We start from the raw sequence: 20,157 nt of genomic DNA, 5'->3' as shown, positions 1-20,157 counted from the left end.
GCCTTTATCTATAGCTAGATCTATCTGCTACCACAGGAGATACCCCTACTCCTGGCTTCCCGAGGTCCAAGGTCAAAAGGTGAGCACATTACCATATCTAAGTACGGGGGCAAGTTGCCCGGTATCTGTTATTTGCGGGGTTCTTGGAGACGGAACTTCCTTCTTTAGTTCTTATCTCCCGCCAATATAGAAAGGTCACGTACGCTGGGGGTTTTTCATTTCCCTATAAGTGCGGAAGCAAGGATATAGTTAGCCTATTGTTTGTATAGGTTATCCATGATAGATATATATGGCGGTCTTCCTATAGGTAACCATGGTCTAACAAGTTGGTATGACTCATATAGGCATATATAGACCAGTATATGGTTGAGTATTTATTTGCCTTCTCTTGTATTTCGCCTGTATTATAGCCCCCTTACAATTTTAGAATAGCTTCTCAACTTGATTATTGTCGTTGCTGGTTCCTCCTTACCATCGCGGTTCATCAAATCAATCAAATCATCATCAATCAAATCAAATCAAAGTTGATTTTGCCAACCACCGACTGCCAGATATATGTATGTATATCCAGTGTGCTTATATATATCTTTTCTTCCTAGGTCCTGCCTATATCCCTTCTCTGTCTCTCTTTCTGTCAAGATTTAATTCTTAGTACAGACAGCCAATCATATTACCTGTCTCGATTCACAATAAGCCCCAAATGGCGTTGCCTATTGTATATATAGGATGTGGTGCATCAACTGCACTGTTAGGTGCCATATGCGAGATCTGCGACGCCTAGTGAAGAACTCACTTTGCTTCAATACCACCCGCTACCGGGGTCCAGTATAATTCCAAGGCACATGGGCTATCCCCCGTTAGAACCGGGCACCTAGGCACCTCTAGCGTTAAGAAGCATTGATTTTCCAATATAAGTTATTCTGCCTAGGCGCGTAGTCCTGAAGATCTCCTATACTCTTCACGTGGGTATTGCGATTCGGCGGTAACGCCAATTTTGTGTCGAATTCTCTGTCACCAGATTCTGGCATGCTTCGGGTTACGGCGCAAGGAGAGGTCAGGGAAATCACTGCGCAGCAGTCCGGGCAGCCATTTACAGATCTCACGTAAATAGTGGAATCACGAGAGCCAAGGATTTCTATCGTCACTTATAACAAAGCAGAACGAGCCCTCTTGTCTTCAACTTCATGCATGCTTCACCACTGCCCGAACACCCTGAGATTCCAACTTGGGCATCGCCACTTGAAAGTCATACAAGAACGCCACATCACTTTCGTCCGTCTCCCACAGCTCCATGTCAAACTTCCGCACCAGCGTCGAAATCACCAAGCACAGCTCAGCGCGAGCCAGCTCAGTGCCCAGGCACTTGCGGCCTCCTTTGCCAAACGCCATCTGAAACTTCCTGCGCTCACGGCCTTCCTCTCCAAGCCAGCGGTCCGGATCAAAGACATATGGATCCGGAAAGACAGTCGGAGCCGTGTGCGCGCTCAACGTCGAGATGCTGATGGGCGTATTCCCAGGGATGGTATATGACTTGAGATTTGTCGACAGGCCAGCGACATGTTGCGAGGGTGTATAAGTGACAGGCCCCGGGGCGATACGAGCGGTGCGAGCAGTGACGCCAAAAGAGAGGCGGTTTCCTTCCTCGATCACCGCAGACAGATAGGGTAGCTTGTCCAGCTCGGTCCAGCTACTGTTTGCCGAGGTCGTGCTCAGCTCAGCCCGCAATTTCGAGAGAATGGCCGGATTCGTGAGTAAATGGAAGAACACGATGCTCAGTGTTTGAGCGGGTGACTCGGCACCCGCCAGCACGAGGAGAGCTCCCTCCTCCTGCAGCCGGGTAAGAGTCTTCTGCGGTGCTGGGAGAGCGGGATCGTCGAGGACAGCGTCATAGACTGACTGCTTCGCTGCTGGGTCGCGTTGCTTCTCGTTTTTATTGCTGGCTGCCTTGTTTTCCATGATGCTGACCAGCTCTGCTCGCACTCTCTGTTATATATTGGTCAGTATCATGAACTGCGGCGGTTGACATTGTACTGCTGACTCACTTCAAACAGGGCAAGCATATCAATCAACCCGGACGGCATCATTGGCTTGCTGATAGAATAGGGAAGAGAATCCAAGAAATCCGGGATCCAAGGGAGGTGCTTGTTGAGATGAATGCCTTGCAGGAGGTTATGGCTGTTGTGGCGGAGCTCCGCTGCTTTCGATTCATCGGCCAGAATATCGATCTGATGCGCAAACAGAAAGTTCGTGACGACACTGCACCTGGTCAGCTCGATATCGACATTTACCAAGCTGTGAAGGGCCGTACTCGTTGGAGAAAGCGAAAAACACATCTGAGAGATTGACCGGTTTTCCCGCAGCCGCGTAGTCTCCAATCTTTTGCGACAGTTGCTCGACCTTCTTGGCTATCAGAGGTTCCATGGAAAGAATGTTCTTCCTGCTGAAGAACGGCGCCAGCGCGTCGCGACGCACTTTGTGCAGCTTGTAGTCTGCAGTCGTGCCCACGCCTCCGGGGACTCGGAGAGCGCTGAGCTGATGTTCATATTTGTCTCTTGGGACGGAATAGGGCGCGTAAACCGTGTCCAAGAACCCGACATCATTCACATGGATTTCATCTGGGTTGATGCGGACAATCGGACCTTGGGAGGATTAGTCGTTGGCGTTCACTGCCATCTGGTCTCGCTACGGGGCCACGCACCGTACTGCTTGTGCAGCTCTTGGATTTTGAAGATGTACTGGCCGGGTTGGATGGCATCAAAGTAGAACTCGTACCACCAGGTGAGGGCTGCCAGGCGTGGTCCTGGGATGGAGGCCAAGGGGTGGAAGAAGAGACGCCGGACTGCCCCCGTCACCACCCACGCCAGCCAACTCAAAACGGAGATCTTGACGATCTCAACTGCGACGCCCGCCATTTAGTCTGTGTTCTTGGACTGGACGACACGCCAGTAATGGGTGATTGATGATTCAGGGAGGTATTTATGGCCGGGCCACCGGCCCCAGGCATGGCCCCCATGGTCGAGTCATGTCGTTTCGCGTCGATAAGACTGGCTAACAGACATCCCTCGGTCCGCTTTTCCGTGAACTTGCAGCCTGTTATAATCCATCCCGGACGAGGCGATCGGCAACCGGTGGCTGTCCAGTTCAACGCTGTTACTCTCAACAGTCGCAATCCCGATTGACTATGGCCAAGTCCGTTAGCTCCGAGGGAATCGCCGGGCTTCTTCTTTTGCACTTGTCGATCCTTTCTCTGTGCAGTCGAGCTTCGCATGCTTGACTCGGTGTAGAGTCTGGGGGTTTCAGCCCCCACGAAGCAACTTCGCCCACTCAACCTCTCAACCGGTACTCTATGCTATGTGACTGAACAAGAGTTCTATGCTGGATATGCAACTCGATTTCTGTTGAGAACAACATATCAATCATTTCTCGATGGAAATATCCAGCGTGCATAACGTATCCAGTCTCACTCGAAGCCAGCGCCGAATATCACGTCAACCATGACTCAAACTGAGATAGCGCCTTGGAAATGCCAATCAAAAACCATAGAATGCACCGCTTCTACGCTTGGACGGATGCCATTCGGCATATCACGTCTTGGAATGAAAGTCATCGGTGGCACCCATGGAATAACATGTGTAGACCTTTCGACATTCGTCGGCAGTACATACTACGTAGAGCCAGCCAGGGACCGCGGCAGCGCAGGAGCGAATTCCTGTGATGAATTCAGCCTGGTGTGGAAGACCGAGTGGAAGGTCTGAGAGAAAACTACAAGATCTCGACGTAGACAAGCTCTACGTGCAGAGCAGACATCGATCGGAGGCTAGTCGACTACAACTGCCGTTGATCCCAGTCTCCAAGCCCGGAGTATCGCACGTTCTCGTCAATCGCTACAAGATCATCGGTACGATATGAATATCAGAATATAGCATCAGATCCAATGCATTAGAACCACGACGTAGATGGAGAGAAAATATGATACAGGATGTGCGCCGGAACCTTTTTCGAGCCCCAGGGGGAGTGGAGAGTAAGAAAACACACAAGAATACAGGTATAGGAAAGCAACATCAAACATTACAAAAATCCACGGCCGGAGAGGAACAGACCGCAATGCAAATGCGCAATTAAGTCGTCAGGAAGGCAGGGGAGGCGTTTAGAACATGCCGCCGCCCATACCGCCCATACCACCCATGCCGCCCATGCCGCCGGGGGGACCGGCAGGGCCCTTCTCCTCAGGGGCCTCGACGATGGCGACCTCGGTGGTACCGAGCAGGGAGGCGACACCGCTGGCGTCAACTAGAGCGGTGCGGACGACCTTGAGAGGGTCGACGATACCGCTGGCGATCATGTCGACGTACTCGCTCTTGGAGCTGTCGTAGCCGCGGTTGAAGTCCTTGGCGAACTCGTCGGTCAGCTTGCCGACGATCACGCTGCCCTCCAGACCGGCGTTCTCGACGATGGTGCGGGCGGGGCGGGTGATGGCGCTCTTGATGATGCTCACACCCAACTGCTGGTCAAAGTTGGCCGGCTTGACGCCCTCCAGGCCGTTGGCGGAGGCCTTCAGCAGGGCGGTACCACCACCGGGCAGAATACCCTGCTCGACGGCAGCGCGGGTGGCGTTCAGGGCATCGACAACGCGGTCCTTCTTCTCACCAACCTCAACCTCGGAGGCACCGCCGACCTTGATGACGGCAACACCGCCGGAGAGCTTGGCCAGACGCTCCTGGAGCTTCTCCTTCTCGTACTCGGAGGTGGTGGGGTCAGCCATGACACCGCGGATCTGCTCGCAGCGTTGAGCGATCGAGTCCTTGCTGCCCTCGCCGTTGAGAACGATGGTGTCCTCCTTGGTGATGGTGATGGCACCGGTGGAGCCGAGCATGTCGGGGGTGAGCTTCTCAAGCTTGATGTCAAGCTCGTCGGTGAAGACGGTACCGTTGGTGAGCACAGCCAGATCACCCAGGATGCTCTTGCGGTTGTCACCGAAGCCAGGAGCCTTGACGGCGGCAACCTGGAGCTGACCGCGGAGCTTGTTCAGGATGCAGACGGCGAGAGCCTCACCCTCAATATCCTCAGCGATGATGACGAGGGGGCGGCGGAGGGTGGTAGAGGCCTCCAGAGCGGGGATGATGTCCTGGACGGCAGAGATCTTCTTCTCAGACAGCAGGATCAGAGGCTTCTCGAACTCAACCTTCTGCGACTTGGGGTCGGTGATGAAGTAGGGGGAAGTGTAGCCGCGGTCGAAACGCATACCCTCGGTAACCTCGAGCTCGTCCTCCAGGGTCTTGCCCTCCTTCACGGTAATGACACCCTCCTTTCCGACGCGCTCCATGGCGGTGGAGATGAGCTTGCCGACGTGGGTATCGCCGTTGGCGGAGATGGTAGCGACCTGGGCGATCTCCTCGCCGGTGGTGATGGCGCGCTTGTTCTGCTCGAGGTACTCGACAACGGCGTCAACGGCAGCCTGGATACCGCGGCGCAGATCCATGGGGTTGCAGCCAGCGGCGACATTCTTAACGGTCTCGGAGAAAATGGCGCGGGCTAGAACGGTAGCGGTGGTGGTACCGTCACCAGCAAGCTCATTGGTCTTAGAGGCGACATCCTGGAGGAGGCGGGCACCGAGGTTCTCAAACTTGTCCTGCAGCTGAATAGCCTTGGCGACAGTCACACCGTCTATGGGGGATCAAATTAGTATTTCTTTCCTTGGTAATCGAACAGCCGAAGAGGACCTACCCTTGGTGATCTTGGGGGAGCCGTAGGCCGACTCAATCAAGACATTGCGACCCTTGGGACCGAGGGTCGAGGTAACGGCCTTGGCGAGGGTGTCAACACCCTTAAGGAGGTTGGCACGGGCTTCAACACCGAACTTGAGCTCCTGTTCGCGATCCATTCCGGTTAGCATGAAGCACTTCGGATTCGACGGAATACGGCACCGACGGTTGTCATAAACCGCATTTGATAGGGAATGCCATGGACAGTATCACGCACCTTGTGGGCAAAGCGCTGCTGCTGCAGGTTCAGGCCGGTGGACCGGTAGAAAGGGGCACGCTTGGAAGCGGCGGACAGGACAGATGTCCGGGAGGAGAGAGCGCGCTGCATGGCTGGAAAGCACTAACTAAAACAAAATGAAAACAAGTAGGGAGATGCAACCCGGGGGAAATTGGGGACGGGTCGAGAGGGCGAGGGGGGGATGGAAGAAGGATGAAGCTCGGGGAGATGAAGCCAAAGTCTCGAAAATTTTCCAGGCGCTTCTTCCCCATCCCCAGAGCTTGGCGGCAGAAGCAGCTAGAAGGTCACGTGGGCGGCCGCGGTCGGATGAGCGGCTCTTGTTTACTTCATGCTTCTTTCCATCGACTCATCATCAATGGCAGGCAGGGTGAAAGCAAGACCATGGTTATCTACACGATGGCTGGGTCTGAGTTGATGGTACAATCATTCTCAAATGAGCCTCATCTTACTCTGGTTCAGATTCCTCAAGGTTGTGTCTGGCTATCTTTAGGGCTGCACATGTATATATTTCGGCATTGATTCCACACTCCGGCGCTTCGTAAACAGTGCGAATGAGTACACGGACCACGCAGGGATCGGAAATGCAAGCAATGGTCCACCTATATATGAACTAGGTAAGCACTCAGTCTTTGACAAGAGATATCTACAGCACTGAGTGTTCTGTACAAGAACCTTAATGTCCTGGGAATCGACAAGCGGAACAATGACGGCCCGCCGCACCATCGAGTCGACTCAGTCTTCTGAACGTCTTCTGAGTCTTCTACTCTTGTTTATACCTCAAATGCAAACCCCTACAGTGCATTCGGTTGATTGATTGCATTACGCTCAATGATCCCTTGATTTTTGTTTCCTCTGCTATCGTACACTGTGCGAACCCCTGCTCAACACCTGAATCCTATTGCCGTTCAAGACTGCGTCAATGTTGAATTGACGGGCAAGTAACGAGTATGTCAGGTTGAACCGACACTCGAAAAACGACTCATTTTCAGCGCCTGGGATGCCTCTGCCATGGGATTCATCGTGAATCCCCTTCAATTCTCCCCCAGAAACTCCTTATGGTGCTGCTCGCCTTGGTACACCGAGTAGTCTTGGTGGAATGCATTCTGAAGATCATCCTGGTAACTATCTCGGCCGCCGCTCTGGTCAGCTCCCTGGCTACCGCCCTCAAAGCTCCCCGAGCGTGAGCTGTACGGCCAATTGGTAGTCGGCATGGGTCCCCAGCGTGGGATAGTTTCAGGCACAGGAGGATACCCAAGGCGCGCGAGCTGCTGGTGGTGCGGGAGCGGGAGGGGTGGTGCAAACATTTGAGATCCATATTCAGGGATCGAAGTCCATCCGCCCATGGTGGGATATTGCTCTGGTGCCAGGAGAGCAGGGTCGATACATGAGAGATCACCTGGCTGCTGGTAAGGGTTTGGGCCGCTGCTGGGGTAGTGCGGTTGCACGGGCTGCCGGGTGGGAGGCATTCCCCAGAATGCCGGTGGCGAAGAGAACATCGGGTTGGTGGACGCAGTGTCCGTGAAGTCTCGCTCCACACTGTTGGACTGGGTAACTGATCCAGTCGACTGCAGGCGTCGCAGTGCCTCCCGAGCGACAGGCAGTCGGACCACCTTTGATGCCTTTGGGACTGTTTCCGATTCGTTCGAGGACTCGGGAGGATCAGACCTGCTACTGTCAGAGTCGGACTCGTTATCGTGAAAGAGTTGGAGGAAGGGAGCTCCAGCGCACAGCAGTTCAGAATCGCTCGAGGAAGTATCCACGATCTTGACGCGACGGGAAGACCCGGTCTTCTTGGATTGATGCGCCTTGGATCCGGGCGTAGTGTGGGCAGAGCTTGTCTTGACACGCTTGGGCGTGTGTCGTTTCTTGTGCGCGCTGTACCCCCAGTCTGGGTCTTCGTCTCCCAGCATCATGCCGCCGGACTCGTTGTCCTCGTCCTCATCGTCACTGGAACCCTGAACTCGAGACTTACGCTTGCCCGACTCCTTTTTCGAAGCACTGGCTTTGTTTGCGGCAGCAGTCACAGAGCGTCGCAGAGGCGGCGGAACTGGCTTTCCATCACCCTCACGGCGAAGACGGAGCTTGGACAAGTGCTGCACGATTGCACCTTCGGTAAACTTTTCACCCATGGCCGTGGCAACTTTCTCCCATGGGATCTTCACACCGCTGTTGTTGCAGGCCCACTGGACAGTCAAGAGCAGCTGGATATCCAGATCGGCTGGTTCAGTTAGCACAAGACCTTGAAGCATTCATGCCCCACACAATCAGTCACCATGCAGCAACCTGACATGCAGTGATGGGATGTTGCATGTCAGACAAGAAATGCCCGCTATGGTGTTCATCTCATGCAGCTTGACTGGGGCAGATTGAGGAGAGAAGAGGGGAACTTACGATCCCAACGCACAAGCTGACGCTTTTCACCAGAAGCACCCTTGCCCTTGGGCCCACCTTTTCTTGCGCTCGAGGGCATCACGAGGAGATCAAATGTCTGTCCGTGAAGAGACAAAAGGTTAGCTGCCAGGCTTCAAGCCCAACGCGTCAAGGTCATGGGCGCTGGTCTGTGGACGCGCACACGACAGCTAGGAATCAAGACTGGTTGAGTCCCTATTGGTCTCGTGGTCGTGTGTGTCTTTGATACTTGAGACAATGAAGTGGGATAGGGAAGAGAAAGGAACGAAAGGGAGTATGGGAGAAAATAAGAGGTCGCAGTGGTCGTGAAAAGGTGTGCACCCGTCACAGAACCGTCTGCTCTCTACTGCTCCAAACAAGGGCGAAATCCAACGGGAAAGTGAGAGAACGGGAGGACAGAGTGGATATGAAGAGGAGGCCTCGCTTACCTCAACCAGGAATTTCTTTTATCGAAAGAGAAGTCTGTAGATGGGGTCGTGGTGGCGACGCGAGATGATGAGGAGAGGAAGATGCAGATGGGAGCGCAGGCAAGAGACGATGGCGTTGAGCCGAAAGACGCTAATGGACTCCCCGCAAATTGCTGGCGAAAAATCTCCCCAGGCGGTTGAGTTTGTTGCAGAGTTGTAAGTGCTATCCTTGATCACCTCGAAGGAAGAAACTACTACTAGGCCAAGCGATGCTACAGTTGTGTAGAGGACTCGCTACTATTTTGCCAGAAGAGCCATGATGCTCATATCGATTCAGCTTACAAGGAGGCATGGGATGTGGGAGACAACGGTCAAGTGCTTGATTTTTCTGGGATGGTGATCTATCCGTAGAATGCTGTAGAGGTTGGATGACCGAACGTGCGAGGCGAGGCGGCTGCAATAGTAATCCAGTCAGGTGGAGAGTGAGTTGACGAGCATACCAACAGCAACTTGAAAGTGTCTGACATATAATGATCTGGAGTACTGCATGAATATATCTTGTAAAAAGAAGTTTCCCGGTAGCCTCAGGACTGTAAAGTGGTCATTCCGTGGTGGGTTTGCCCCAATGGTGTTCATGGAGCCTTGAGATGTTTAAATTGAGCCAGAGACACACTAGGTATCTTCTCGAGAATTTGCATTTCAGACCCATCTGAATTTGAAGTCCGGTCTACGTCGGTTTAAGGTAGCATACGATATTTGGCTGGGAAACAACAAGGGCAGTGTGCCGCACGTGACTGTGTTGATGCATTACCACGTGACTCACCTCCCGATGCTCCGAAGTCGAATGCTTCCAAACTCTCCCGAGCCCGTTTTCACCCCTTCAATCGGATCACCTTCTTCCACACCAACCATCCAAAATGACTGCCGCCTGGAAAGCCGCTGGCTTGACGTATGTCTCGCCGTTTCCGCCACCCTGACAGTTGCTCACCTCATCACAGCTACAACCGCTACCTGGCGATTGCCGCCCGTACGGTGCGCCGGTCTCTCAAGGAGACTCCCCGCCTCAACGCCGAGCGCCGCGGTCTGATGGACCTCCGTTTCGCCAAGTGGGAGGTGAGTGGAAATGTTTCCGCGCATCCAGATCAATGAACTGACAGGTAGCTCGGGACCACAGGATGGCAAGCAGGGTGATGTCCGCTCGCTCGCCCAGGCCAACGAGGCCGCCACCAAGGCCGCTGAGAAATAGACGATGACCGCCACGTTGAAATCGGATCCGGAGACATATGAAAGATGTGCTGGAGAAGTTCGGGATCTGGGGGCGTGAACGGACCTGAGAGAAGATGAGGACCCGGAAGGGGAAGCATTGAACTTGTACATGTGTAGCAATACAGGCCTGTCTGGATAGACGGAGCCTAGAAATCGCACTCGTCTTTTCGTATTACAACATGACCTTCCTGGCCACCAATTGCGAATCCTGAATTGGCCGTAGACCATCCACCGCTCTCCGGTGCTCGGCGGCGACTGCACGTCACAGGGCCTAGGCTGCCTGCCCGAAAGCGCTTTTTCCGCCCACATCCCCCACCCACCCCCCGATCCATTTGCTTTCCTCAACCTCGCCCACGTAACCGTTCTGTCCGGCTCGAATTCTTCCATGCGAAGCTCCGGCAGCGGCCTGCAGAGCTTCCAATCTCTGTGCGATGCTGCCGAATAACGAGGTTCGCGTTCCCCCTCCGCGGGTGGCTGCGCAGTCCGCCAGCCCGCGCGACATCACGGCCGAGTTCACGGCGGCTGCTTCGAGTAAGATCTGTCTTCTGAAAAAGAATTCGCACGTGATCTAACAGTATCCTATCTGTATAGAGCTACGTATGGGTCAGCTTGTGAAAGATGAGATGTTTACACTGTTCGAAGCCGTGGGCGCATTGGAGGTGCGTCATTCTCACATCGAAGGAAAGAATGTGTGAAGAGAGATGAGACTGATAACACCTGTTTTCATCACAGATAATGGACTCTAAAATGGACAGCGGCTATATCTCCCCCGGGGAAAACATTGCGCAGGCGCTAGAGGACGATTACGACGTGCGACGGGAATTGACACCGGAAGAAGTGGTGGGCTTGATGGACCAGCTGCTTTGCCATGAGGTGAGCACATGCCTTAAGCATCCAGTCAGGAATGCCGCTGATAAGCTCATAGATGGCCTGGCATATGGGCCACCCGCTCTCCCAAACACTCTTCACGTCAATCTATCTCGACAGGATACTGTGGCCGGTGCCGAGGACTATGGAAGATGCTCGATTTGATCGCGTGCCCAGCCAATCGCCCATTGTGAGCCTCGTCTTCCGGACATATTGTCTTGCCTTGATCAAAGCGTGCGATTTTGTCCATGCGCGAGTGGCATCGGAGTATTACTACGAGGTGAGTTGGAGTTGGAAGCCCTCGGTTCTTGCACGCTATTGACGGTTTTTGGTTGCCCAGGAGGAAGATTTTGTCACCCAGTTGTATAATCGCAATCTTCTATCGGTTTTTGACTCATCCCACTTCTACCGCCTGCTGGACCAGGCGGTTGCTTGGGTAGATGAGCAGGATGAGATAGATCAAAATCTTCGGGATGCCCTTCGGTGCAGGCTATTGTTTCGACGGGAGCTTCTGTCGGCACTCGACCAAGACCTTGACATCATTGATACTCGCTCCACAGATAACTTTGTTTCCTGTCTGTCGCACTTAGACGCGCTGAGAAAATCTGTCTCCCTTGGGAAACTAGTACCAGAGGCTTTTAGTTTGAAGATTCAGCGGAAGCTCGCCAGCACGGTGCCACCTCGTCCTATCGTCCAGATCAGTCATGACGATGCGCTGGCCCAAATGGAACGACTATGTCAAGATGCCATAGATATGCAAGAGATACTGGACTATCGGGGGCCGAGCAACTTCAAGGTATGATTGTTGCTCCTGTGTTGTGTCCATAATTTGTTAACCTAGGCCATAGACTGCTGTCTGGACCTTATTGTCCCGAAAGCCCCAACCTTCCGTCTATATTCGATGCCTCCTGCAGGCCTTGATCGTTAGCGATATGACCATTTTGGGTGCTGTTTCTGTCAAGCAATTTCTTTACGATGACCTCGCGGAGCTGGTTCTGCCGTCAAGCATTCTACTGGAAGCGAATACGGATGATGTCGAGCTACCGTCGGATCCTCGGTTCCAAATCGCCCGACAGATGGAGGGCTTCGTGAAGCGGTTTGCCCAGGTACGTGAAGCCAACCCTAGTTTTATAAATGGTCAACGCTAAACCCTGAACTTGGCAGCCTTTCGTAGATACTGTGCGAAGTGCGTGTCTCAATCGATGTCGTATTCGTCGAACCATCTGTCACACCGTTGTCGACTGGGATAGCCTGCAGATGGAGGTATGGCTAGGGACCCTATGACCTTTTAATATTGAGGATTCGCTAATTCATCTACAGGCAGAGGAGCTCGACCTCCAGCTTGGCTCCTTAAGCTCGGAGCCTCCCCTTCGTCTTCAGGGCGGAGAACCCACTTACTCATATCCTCTCAGCAGCTGGGCTTACCATCAAAAACTCACCCAGCTTCGACTTATCCTCCAAATGGGGTTTGAGCTCTCGATCTACGCGCCCGAAGAACTGGCGGGCATGTATTGGTATCTATCTCACATTTGCTCCACTCACCTTGGCCATGTCGATCGTATCCGGACGTTCACTGTGGCGGCTAGAAAGCGAGACCTGGTGAGCGCAAGCAATCGTGCGGGAAGCTCATCCGGGAAGGCGGCTGCATTCCACAAATCCTTCCGACGTCTTGAACGGTTAACTACGCAGCTCATTGCAATCGATGCATTCGCCATTGCACTCCATGCACTGTACGTCGTACTGGTCCGACACAAGGTCCTTCCCTCCGCCTCGGGGACCGACGCATACTCGACGGATAAACTACGGTATGAACTTCGTATGAAACCCTTCATCCCTATCTCTTTGCCGGAACTGGTCCCGTTCGAGGAATACCAGCGCGAAGCCGCGCTGGAAGGCGACACGGATGCAGAGATTTTGGAGCGGGCTTCCAAGGCGATCACCGAAGCCCGACGTGGATGGGAGATGACCCTCACCCACGGCGCCTTCATTGATGACCCTTCTCTCCCAGCGAAGATGCCATCCATTGCTATTGAGAAAGACTGGCAACGCGATGTCAAAGACACCATGCGCGCCTGTATCGGGGCGAGCATTGCGATTGAGACGGTCAAAAGGGCCATTGTGGGGGACTCTCCACCTTCCGAGAAGAATCCTGTCAACCTCGACGTAGTGATTCCAGAGATGGGCTCGAAGACGCAGTGGCATGACTGGTGGATCGTGCCGCAGATCTCTCCGAAGAAAACGACCTCATGAGCATGATGAATCGGTGGGAGAATGGCAGAGCCGGTCGAAATAGCGCACGAATGCATTGCATTATGTGACATGTAATCTCGAGAATATCCGTAATGTAGGGCACGCAATGCAGCGGGCCAGCCGGGTTGAACGAGAGTATGTGTATACCGAAGTAGAAAACACCAAATGCTCCGCAAATCCCAAGCGAAGCGCAACCAAGGAACGCGGCCGCATTATGAAATCATCCACTCCGACGGGCCACCGCGCTAACCAACTACCGCGCACTGCGACTTCGAATCTCCGCGCTATCCAAACTCGCCAGGGCGCAAACCCGTGATTGGCGCTGTCAATCTGCATTTTGACTTCGCGATCGGCACTTCCCACACGCCATCTCGGCTGCTCGGAAGCTCCTCACTGCGGGCCCTCGAGATCTCGTTCTTTACCAATCTTCCCCAGAATTGAATACCTCGCCAACGGTCTCGCCTATCCGACTCGACCTCGACTACACAAGTCCCGCCAATCGCGCTTTGCAGCGTCGAGAGGGACCTGTGCGCCTGCCCTCTCTCTACGTGTGTCGATCTGCTACTCTCCCATGCCGCTCTCTTTGGCCGCTCGCTCGCTGCAGGCAGCTTCTCCCAGCCCTTCGAGACGCACCGCGGGGCTGTAAAACATGCCGACATATCCCATCCGGCGCCGACCGCGCGAATGCAAAACCTGCTTGCCCTGTCGCGCCAGCAAAGTCCGCTGCGATCGCAACGTGCCATGTGGGAATTGCGTCAAGCGCAACTTCACCTGCTCCTACGCTCGCCCGCCGCCCGCAAAGCTCCCCGTTCCGCCAGCTTCGACTGCATCGTCCACGCCGCTACACCCGTCCTTGGTCTCGACCACCCTTGCACCCTCTTCCTCCTCCTCCGCTCCCCAATACGATGGCTCCTACGCTGCCGACCAGGCCTCCGGCACCAGCGACGATGCAGATCCCTCGGAGATTATCGATATCTCGCAGACGGAATGGGATGAGATCAACAACAAGATGCTCGCCATGGAGCAGATCCTCGGGAGCCTGCATACACTCTTCCAGTCTCACTCATCTCGGAAACGACCCGAGGAGCAGCCAGCGGAGAGGAAAGACTCTACTCGGTCGGAAGGCGTCTATGGGTCGAACGTGCTGAAGACGGGCGCTGTTCATATCGGATCCCGGTCGGCTCTCGTTGACATTCTAGACAAATCGAAAAGCTCCGAGGATACAGCGCAGGCATTGCCCCAGGAGGATCTTCTGGCCGAACTGGCTCTGGGAAATGAGTCGGCCGCGTATCCGTTTGTGGACTTGTGGTCGTCCGACCCATACACGTTCAACATTGCCGGAGTGTGTGCGGTCCTTCCAGACGATGACCAATGTCGACGGTGAGTGATAGTGAGAAAATGGCGAGTCCAATTCATGCTGATGGCCCGGTCTTCAGGTTTTTCAAGTTTTATATCGATATAGGTGCCGTTCTGTACCCTGTACTACCAGATGTCGACGAACTGGAGCGCAAGTCAAATCAATTACTCGAAGGAAGGCGACGGGTTGGCGGTGTATATAAGCCAGATGCCAATGGGTTAGTCAAGCCCTTTGGGATGGACTTGCCTTTTCTCAGTTTGCTATTTGCAATACTTGCCTCGGGATGTCAACTATCAGATCTCGCGGAGCGGGACCGTGAATTGACCTCATGGGTATATGGTGCGTACTCTCTTATACCCACGGGAAGACAATGCTTGATGCTGACACCCAGCCTAGTATCCTGTGCATACCAATGCTTGCGAATGCTGAATTATGTTTCACAACCCACGGTGGAAGTGATTCAAATTCTTCTTGTCATCAGTAATGTCTTGTCATATAACATGAACGCTGGTGCATCGTACACCTTGCTCGGTCGGTTGCTGTCGCCATTGAGCTGGAATTCACCTCGCTGACTCTTTAGGCATGACGGAGCGTATGTGTCTCGTTCTCGGACTTCATGTCGAATCGACCGGGTTCTCGCTCGCAGAACAAGCCGTAAGGAGGCGCGTCTGGTAAGTTGCTTTTCCCCCTCTCGACACTCGCTGGCCTCCCAACCAACGCTATATAGGTGGACAATGGCATTCCAGAACAGCCATTTCTCGCTGGCGTATGATAGGCCGTCCATCACTATGGTCAGCCAGCCTGAGATTCCCTTCGATCGCAAGTCGATGCCGGGGCATCGCACCTACTTCGAGACCTTGTGTCGCGTGGTGTCGCTCGCATTAGAAGTGTTGCGATCGCGGATGTACCCAGGCTCTTCCCAGCCACGCTTTCAAGAGATCCGCGAGTACAAACAACGGATCCAGCGCATGGTTGCGGAAGCCGCGCCTCACCTGCGCTACCGAGAACACTGCCGGTCGCTGGCTCAGCACATCGAGCGAACCGAGCTGCGGTTGCACTCTTCGTATCTCCTTTCGGTCCTCTGTCGCGTGTCCTTAGATTCGCATGCGCCCTTGGATGACCATCGTCGGGCCTTGATCCGGGCAGACTGTTTGAGCAGTCTGATCAACACCGTCGATGCCTTTGTTGAGCTGCACGAAATCAACTCCCATTGCTCCCGGTCGTGGATCAGCCTACAACGATCGATTGCCTCGGCGTTCTTGTTGGTTGCCAACGACGACGGCCCGCAGACCTGGGAACTGATTGATCGCCTGGAGAAGGTGCTGGCGGACCACGTCTATGCGGACGGCGATGCCGACCATAACAACCGCACCGATTCCGCCAAACACCTGTCCTCGTCGCTTCGTGCCTTGCGTGAGATTCGCGATGCATTCCGGGTGCGCAAAGGTGCGCCCGCGCCGCCCACCTCGGGGCTGGCCTATTCACCACTGGTCTTGCCGTCGCCGCCAGCGATCGATACCAGTCCCGACATGCCATCTAATCTATCCACCGCTGGTGGGGCGGCGCTCCCCATCGATGATTCGAGTATGAGACATATCCTCGGTCGGGTGTCGGATGTGATGCTGTTTCCCAGCATGAATGGATATAGCCCCGCCGTTTGAGATGGCTCGGTTCAGTATATCGCGGCGTTTGGTGTTCGATTGACCGGATCGGGGGACGAGATCGAAGCTTTCTACTTCTGTATACCCAACCCAACATGAGCGCTGGTCAGCCCATGCCCTCTCTACCAGCGGAGCTCATGGGCTCCGCTCCACGCTTGGGATGCTTGTCGTTATTCTGCCATGGGGAAATAGCTCTGCACATACCTGGACATACCTGGACTCCCACCGCGAGAATAAATAGTTAGAGACGCGAAGACTCTAATAATGTACCCCGTCGCCCATGTCGCCAACTGCACCATCCGCCCTCTGCCATTTTCCGCAATAAGACCCGCGGACCACGGGCGACACCCGGCCATATATTCCCCAGCAGAATGAAAACCTGCCGGGCCTTCCGCCTCGGCTCCGAGCTTCGCTCATCTCCCTCGCTCTGCATCGGCGGAGTTGGGCGTTCGGCCGAGAAATCACCGCGGCCCCTTGGCGATCGTCTGATCGACGGTCTCGACTCCACTCCTACGTCGTTTCGGGCATCGATTCCCATCCACATCCACGCCCCGAACGGGTTGTGCTCTTGATCTGCGTCTAACAGCGCCGTGTCTCCATAAGGATCTAATGGATCCCGGATGTGGGCACCAAGCACTTCACTTTTCCGCGCCCCGGGGGCTGCGGCGAGCAGTGTCGGAGTCTGCCGGGGTTTGACGGTGACGAGACGACTTCTGCGGTCTAGCAGGATCGCGCCTGCTGATGCTGTCACGGTCCAATTACCGGAGCCGGTATGCCTGGTGCAGGATTCTCCATGCATCGATTTCCGGGCCCGTGTCGCATATCTGATGCGAGCGCGACTCAAGATTGCTGCTTTTGGGATGAAGACTCCCCGAGCTGTGGGATGGGAGTAATGTTTCATACCTGTGCCTGACTCTGTATCTGACGCTGATACGGATGGTCGAAGACGGGTCCGATTCTTCTGTTGCGACTATACCGACAAGTAATCCGGCTCCTAGATCTCAGCGAAATGCCAACAGTAGCTTGCTAGCACATAGTACCTTCGCATCCGAATAAGGCCCAGACGCTTTTCAAGCGTTCTTGATGGAAACCGAAGGGTAATGAAGAAGTAGTTTCACTATCACAATACCAACCCCTAAATAACCACTGTGAACGAGAACTTGCGTAGTTAACGAGGTTGTGGCGGAAGAAAGTCTTCAACAGCAATTCAACAGATCTTTGTCTTTGGAATTACTCGTGGATGCCTCAGGCTGGTAAACTTACCTCTCAGCGTGGACAAACAGTCGGCTCTCTCTCTTCCCACTCCTTCTATACCGTTGGTGTGTTCTCCCCGTCCAGATCAATGCTGACTTTATCTAGCCATCAGAACTTCTGGTGCTTGCCAATATAGTGAATAACACTGATCGAATAATGACAGAATGGATAGGAAATGCAACCCCCTCTGAGCCCGACCGGGGTCGCCTCATCGTCCAGAAGTGGGAGAGTTGAGGGCGCCCCTTTCGGCGTAGTGAACTATATGTTGTCCTTGCTGCGCCGTCGAACAACAACCTCCTACTACAGAATTGGTAAGAGTTGCCTATGCTGGCTGAAGGATTTATATCTCTGGGCGCTTATTTATCCACCAGGCAAGCCACAGCCGCAGTTAACCAGATAGTCACACTTCAACATTCACCTCAACCTTCTCCCAAATCTTCGCCAAAGGATGCGACCCTATGAGAGGAAGACAATTCCACCATCGAACCATAACTTTCAGTCTTTCTTACAAGGCCAGCATTCCTCTTCCACTACAACTGGGAGGATGTGATTATCACACTGGCCATCACCCCGAGCATCGGGTGCTTCTTTATCCAATGGATTGCGCCGGAAGTGCCGTTCGGCCCCCACGTAAGGCGTCCCTCAATAGTTGGTTGGGATGGGATCTTTCTTTTGCCATGGCATATAGTCAAGGTCATCTGTCTCTCCAGCCTATTTCGAGGGTGATGAGAGGTTCAGTCGAGGATTCTCTGCTGTCGACATATAACAGCGCCATGTGGAGTCTATCGGCGCTAGCACTCAGATTAATTGAACGTCAGCGACCCCGATGCTCCTTCATTTCACCGAGAATCCCCGATAGTCACGGACCAAGTGAGAGAATGTGAGGTGAAATCAGGCGTTCCGCAGCAACTCCCCCCTTGCCCAACTACCGTCCAGACCATTCGCCTATCATTGCTTTTCTGGAATGCGTCCGGACTCCTGACGCCCCTCATGCAAGATCCTGGGGTGCTACCGGAGCTCTGGATATTTAGATCCGATGGCGCCCATCGCACAGTTCAGCCCTGCCCAGTCTTTCGTTAAATCCCCACGATGCAGAACCTCTCCAGATTCACCGCGCTGAGTGCGCTTCTCGGCTTGACTGCCGCATGGCTGCCCGAGACAGACAAGCAGATCACCTCCAGCAGCGGCTCCAACCTGTTCACCAAGTCCAATGGCAAGATCCGTGGTGTAAACATGGGCTCCCTGTTCGTTTTCGAGCCGTGGATTGGCGAAACCGCCTGGGATAAGATGGGTTGCAACGGCACCCGCGCCGAGTTCGACTGCGTCAAATCGCTCGGACAAGACGCGGCGAACACCGCCTTCGCCCAGCACTGGAAGACGTGGATCACGGAGGATGACATCAAGGAGATCGCGAGCTACGGACTCAACAGCATCCGTGTCCCCGTGGGATACTGGCTTCGCGAGGATCTCGTGTCTGATACCGAGTACTTCCCACAAGGCGGGCTGGAGTATGTCCAGAAGCTCTGCGGATGGGCCAGCGACGCAGGGCTGTACATAATCATGGACCTGCACGGCGCTCCGGGGGCCCAGGTGGCCGACAACCCGGACACGGGTCGCTTGGTGTCCGAACCAGGCTTCTACGCCGATTCCCAGTACGAGCGGGCGTTGACCTTCCTCGAGTGGATGACGGACCTGATCCACAACACGACCGAGTTTCGCCATGTGGGCATGCTGGAGATTGTCAACGAGCCGCTTCAAAAAGCGAGCCAGGTCGCGTCGATGCGTGAGAAGTATTACCCCGATGCCTTCAGTGTAAGTCTCCGTCGCGGCCAGCCGTGATCTCACCCTGGAATTGTTGGAGCTGACATCCATCATCGCATAGCGCATCCGAGCCGCGGAGTCGAGCGCAGACATCGACAAGTCCGACTACGTCCATATCCAGATGATGGATAAATCCTGGGGCTCTGGCAACCCGACCGAATATCTGAATGATACATACTACGCGGCTTACGACTCCCACCGCTACCTCAAATACGTGAGTAGTATACCGGTGACCCACGACAGCTACCTCAATGCGTCGTGTAATTATGACCCCACCGCCGACGGTGAGACCCCGATCATCGTCGGCGAATGGAGCTTGTCGCCTCCCGATGATGTCCAGGCGTCGGCGGACTGGGCTCCCAGCTCCAACGTTGACTTCTACAAGAAGTGGTTTGCGGCCCAGGTTCACGGGTATGAGAAGGCGCAGGGCTGGCTTTTCTGGACGTGGAGGGCCCAGTTGGATGACTACCGGTGGTCCTACAAAGGTATGGTTCTATCGTGCGATGGACGAGTTTTATCTTGCACGAACTAATTCCTCGCAGATGCGGTGAGCAATGGCGTTATCCCGACAGATCTCAACGACTTGGAAAGTGTCTGTAGCTGAACTTTTGGCGTTTGCGACTTCTGGCGCGTTGGGTTTAGTATTTTGGCTGCCTTCTAATACTCGATACTTGGGTCTCTTCTGATCCCTTTGATTCTTTGCGTTGTTTCCGGACTCGATTCATTATTTTGTGAAATGGCCATTCTTCGTCTGATCGACTAGATATCATGTAATGTCTTGCTGACGCATTTCGCTCAACGAAATATAGGTTAAATAGATTTCTCTCTAAGACGGAGTACGGGGAATAAAGAAGAAGAGGTTCAC

At 54.1% G+C, this 20,157-nt stretch overlaps 7 protein-coding genes across 7 annotated transcripts; 4 read left to right on the top strand and 3 right to left on the bottom strand.

Moving 5' to 3' along the window:
• Positions 1-1,182: 1,182 nt before the first annotated feature.
• N7459_001850 (cytochrome P450) lies at positions 1,183-2,912 on the bottom strand (the record flags this gene model as incomplete). The annotated part of the gene is made up of 4 exons (XM_056941035.1): positions 1,183-1,983; positions 2,043-2,256; positions 2,309-2,639; positions 2,699-2,912. 4 exons carry the CDS (start codon positions 2,910-2,912, stop codon positions 1,183-1,185), a joined length of 1,560 nt encoding a protein of 519 aa, XP_056802890.1.
• Positions 2,913-4,147: 1,235 nt separating this feature from the next.
• hsp60 (chaperone ATPase HSP60) lies at positions 4,148-6,090 on the bottom strand (the record flags this gene model as incomplete). The annotated part of the gene is made up of 3 exons (XM_056941034.1): positions 4,148-5,664; positions 5,725-5,866; positions 5,929-6,090. 3 exons carry the CDS (start codon positions 6,088-6,090, stop codon positions 4,148-4,150), a joined length of 1,821 nt encoding a protein of 606 aa, XP_056802889.1.
• Positions 6,091-7,031: 941 nt separating this feature from the next.
• N7459_001848 (uncharacterized protein) lies at positions 7,032-8,470 on the bottom strand (the record flags this gene model as incomplete). Its single annotated transcript, XM_056941033.1, has 2 exons — positions 7,032-8,218; positions 8,392-8,470. The coding sequence occupies 2 exons, from the start codon at positions 8,468-8,470 to the stop codon at positions 7,032-7,034; spliced, it is 1,266 nt and encodes a 421-aa protein (XP_056802888.1).
• A 1,263-nt stretch (positions 8,471-9,733) lies between these two features.
• N7459_001847 (ATP synthase subunit epsilon family protein) lies at positions 9,734-10,062 on the top strand (the record flags this gene model as incomplete). Its single annotated transcript, XM_056941032.1, has 3 exons — positions 9,734-9,765; positions 9,815-9,929; positions 9,991-10,062. The coding sequence occupies 3 exons, from the start codon at positions 9,734-9,736 to the stop codon at positions 10,060-10,062; spliced, it is 219 nt and encodes a 72-aa protein (XP_056802887.1).
• Positions 10,063-10,513: 451 nt separating this feature from the next.
• Positions 10,514-13,199, top strand: N7459_001846 (N-alpha-acetyltransferase 35, NatC auxiliary subunit; the record flags this gene model as incomplete). The annotated part of the gene is made up of 8 exons (XM_056941031.1): positions 10,514-10,613; positions 10,674-10,741; positions 10,815-10,955; positions 11,008-11,229; positions 11,290-11,745; positions 11,798-12,055; positions 12,114-12,212; positions 12,270-13,199. 8 exons carry the CDS (start codon positions 10,514-10,516, stop codon positions 13,197-13,199), a joined length of 2,274 nt encoding a protein of 757 aa, XP_056802886.1.
• Positions 13,200-13,848: 649 nt separating this feature from the next.
• N7459_001845 (Zn(II)2Cys6 transcription factor) lies at positions 13,849-16,217 on the top strand (the record flags this gene model as incomplete). Its single annotated transcript, XM_056941030.1, has 5 exons — positions 13,849-14,579; positions 14,636-14,895; positions 14,953-15,087; positions 15,137-15,227; positions 15,284-16,217. The coding sequence occupies 5 exons, from the start codon at positions 13,849-13,851 to the stop codon at positions 16,215-16,217; spliced, it is 2,151 nt and encodes a 716-aa protein (XP_056802885.1).
• Positions 16,218-18,560: 2,343 nt separating this feature from the next.
• N7459_001844 (glycoside hydrolase family 5 protein) lies at positions 18,561-19,896 on the top strand (the record flags this gene model as incomplete). The annotated part of the gene is made up of 3 exons (XM_056941029.1): positions 18,561-19,283; positions 19,354-19,777; positions 19,835-19,896. The coding sequence occupies 3 exons, from the start codon at positions 18,561-18,563 to the stop codon at positions 19,894-19,896; spliced, it is 1,209 nt and encodes a 402-aa protein (XP_056802884.1).
• Positions 19,897-20,157: the final 261 nt, after the last annotated feature.

The sequence above is a fragment of the Penicillium hispanicum genome (genome assembly GCF_028827665.1).
Source record: "Penicillium hispanicum strain IBT 35686 chromosome Unknown utg000002l_segment0_segment0, whole genome shotgun sequence".
In the NCBI taxonomy this organism is placed as follows: domain Eukaryota; kingdom Fungi; phylum Ascomycota; class Eurotiomycetes; order Eurotiales; family Aspergillaceae; genus Penicillium; species Penicillium hispanicum.
This window is presented reverse-complemented; position numbering and strand designations above follow the sequence as displayed.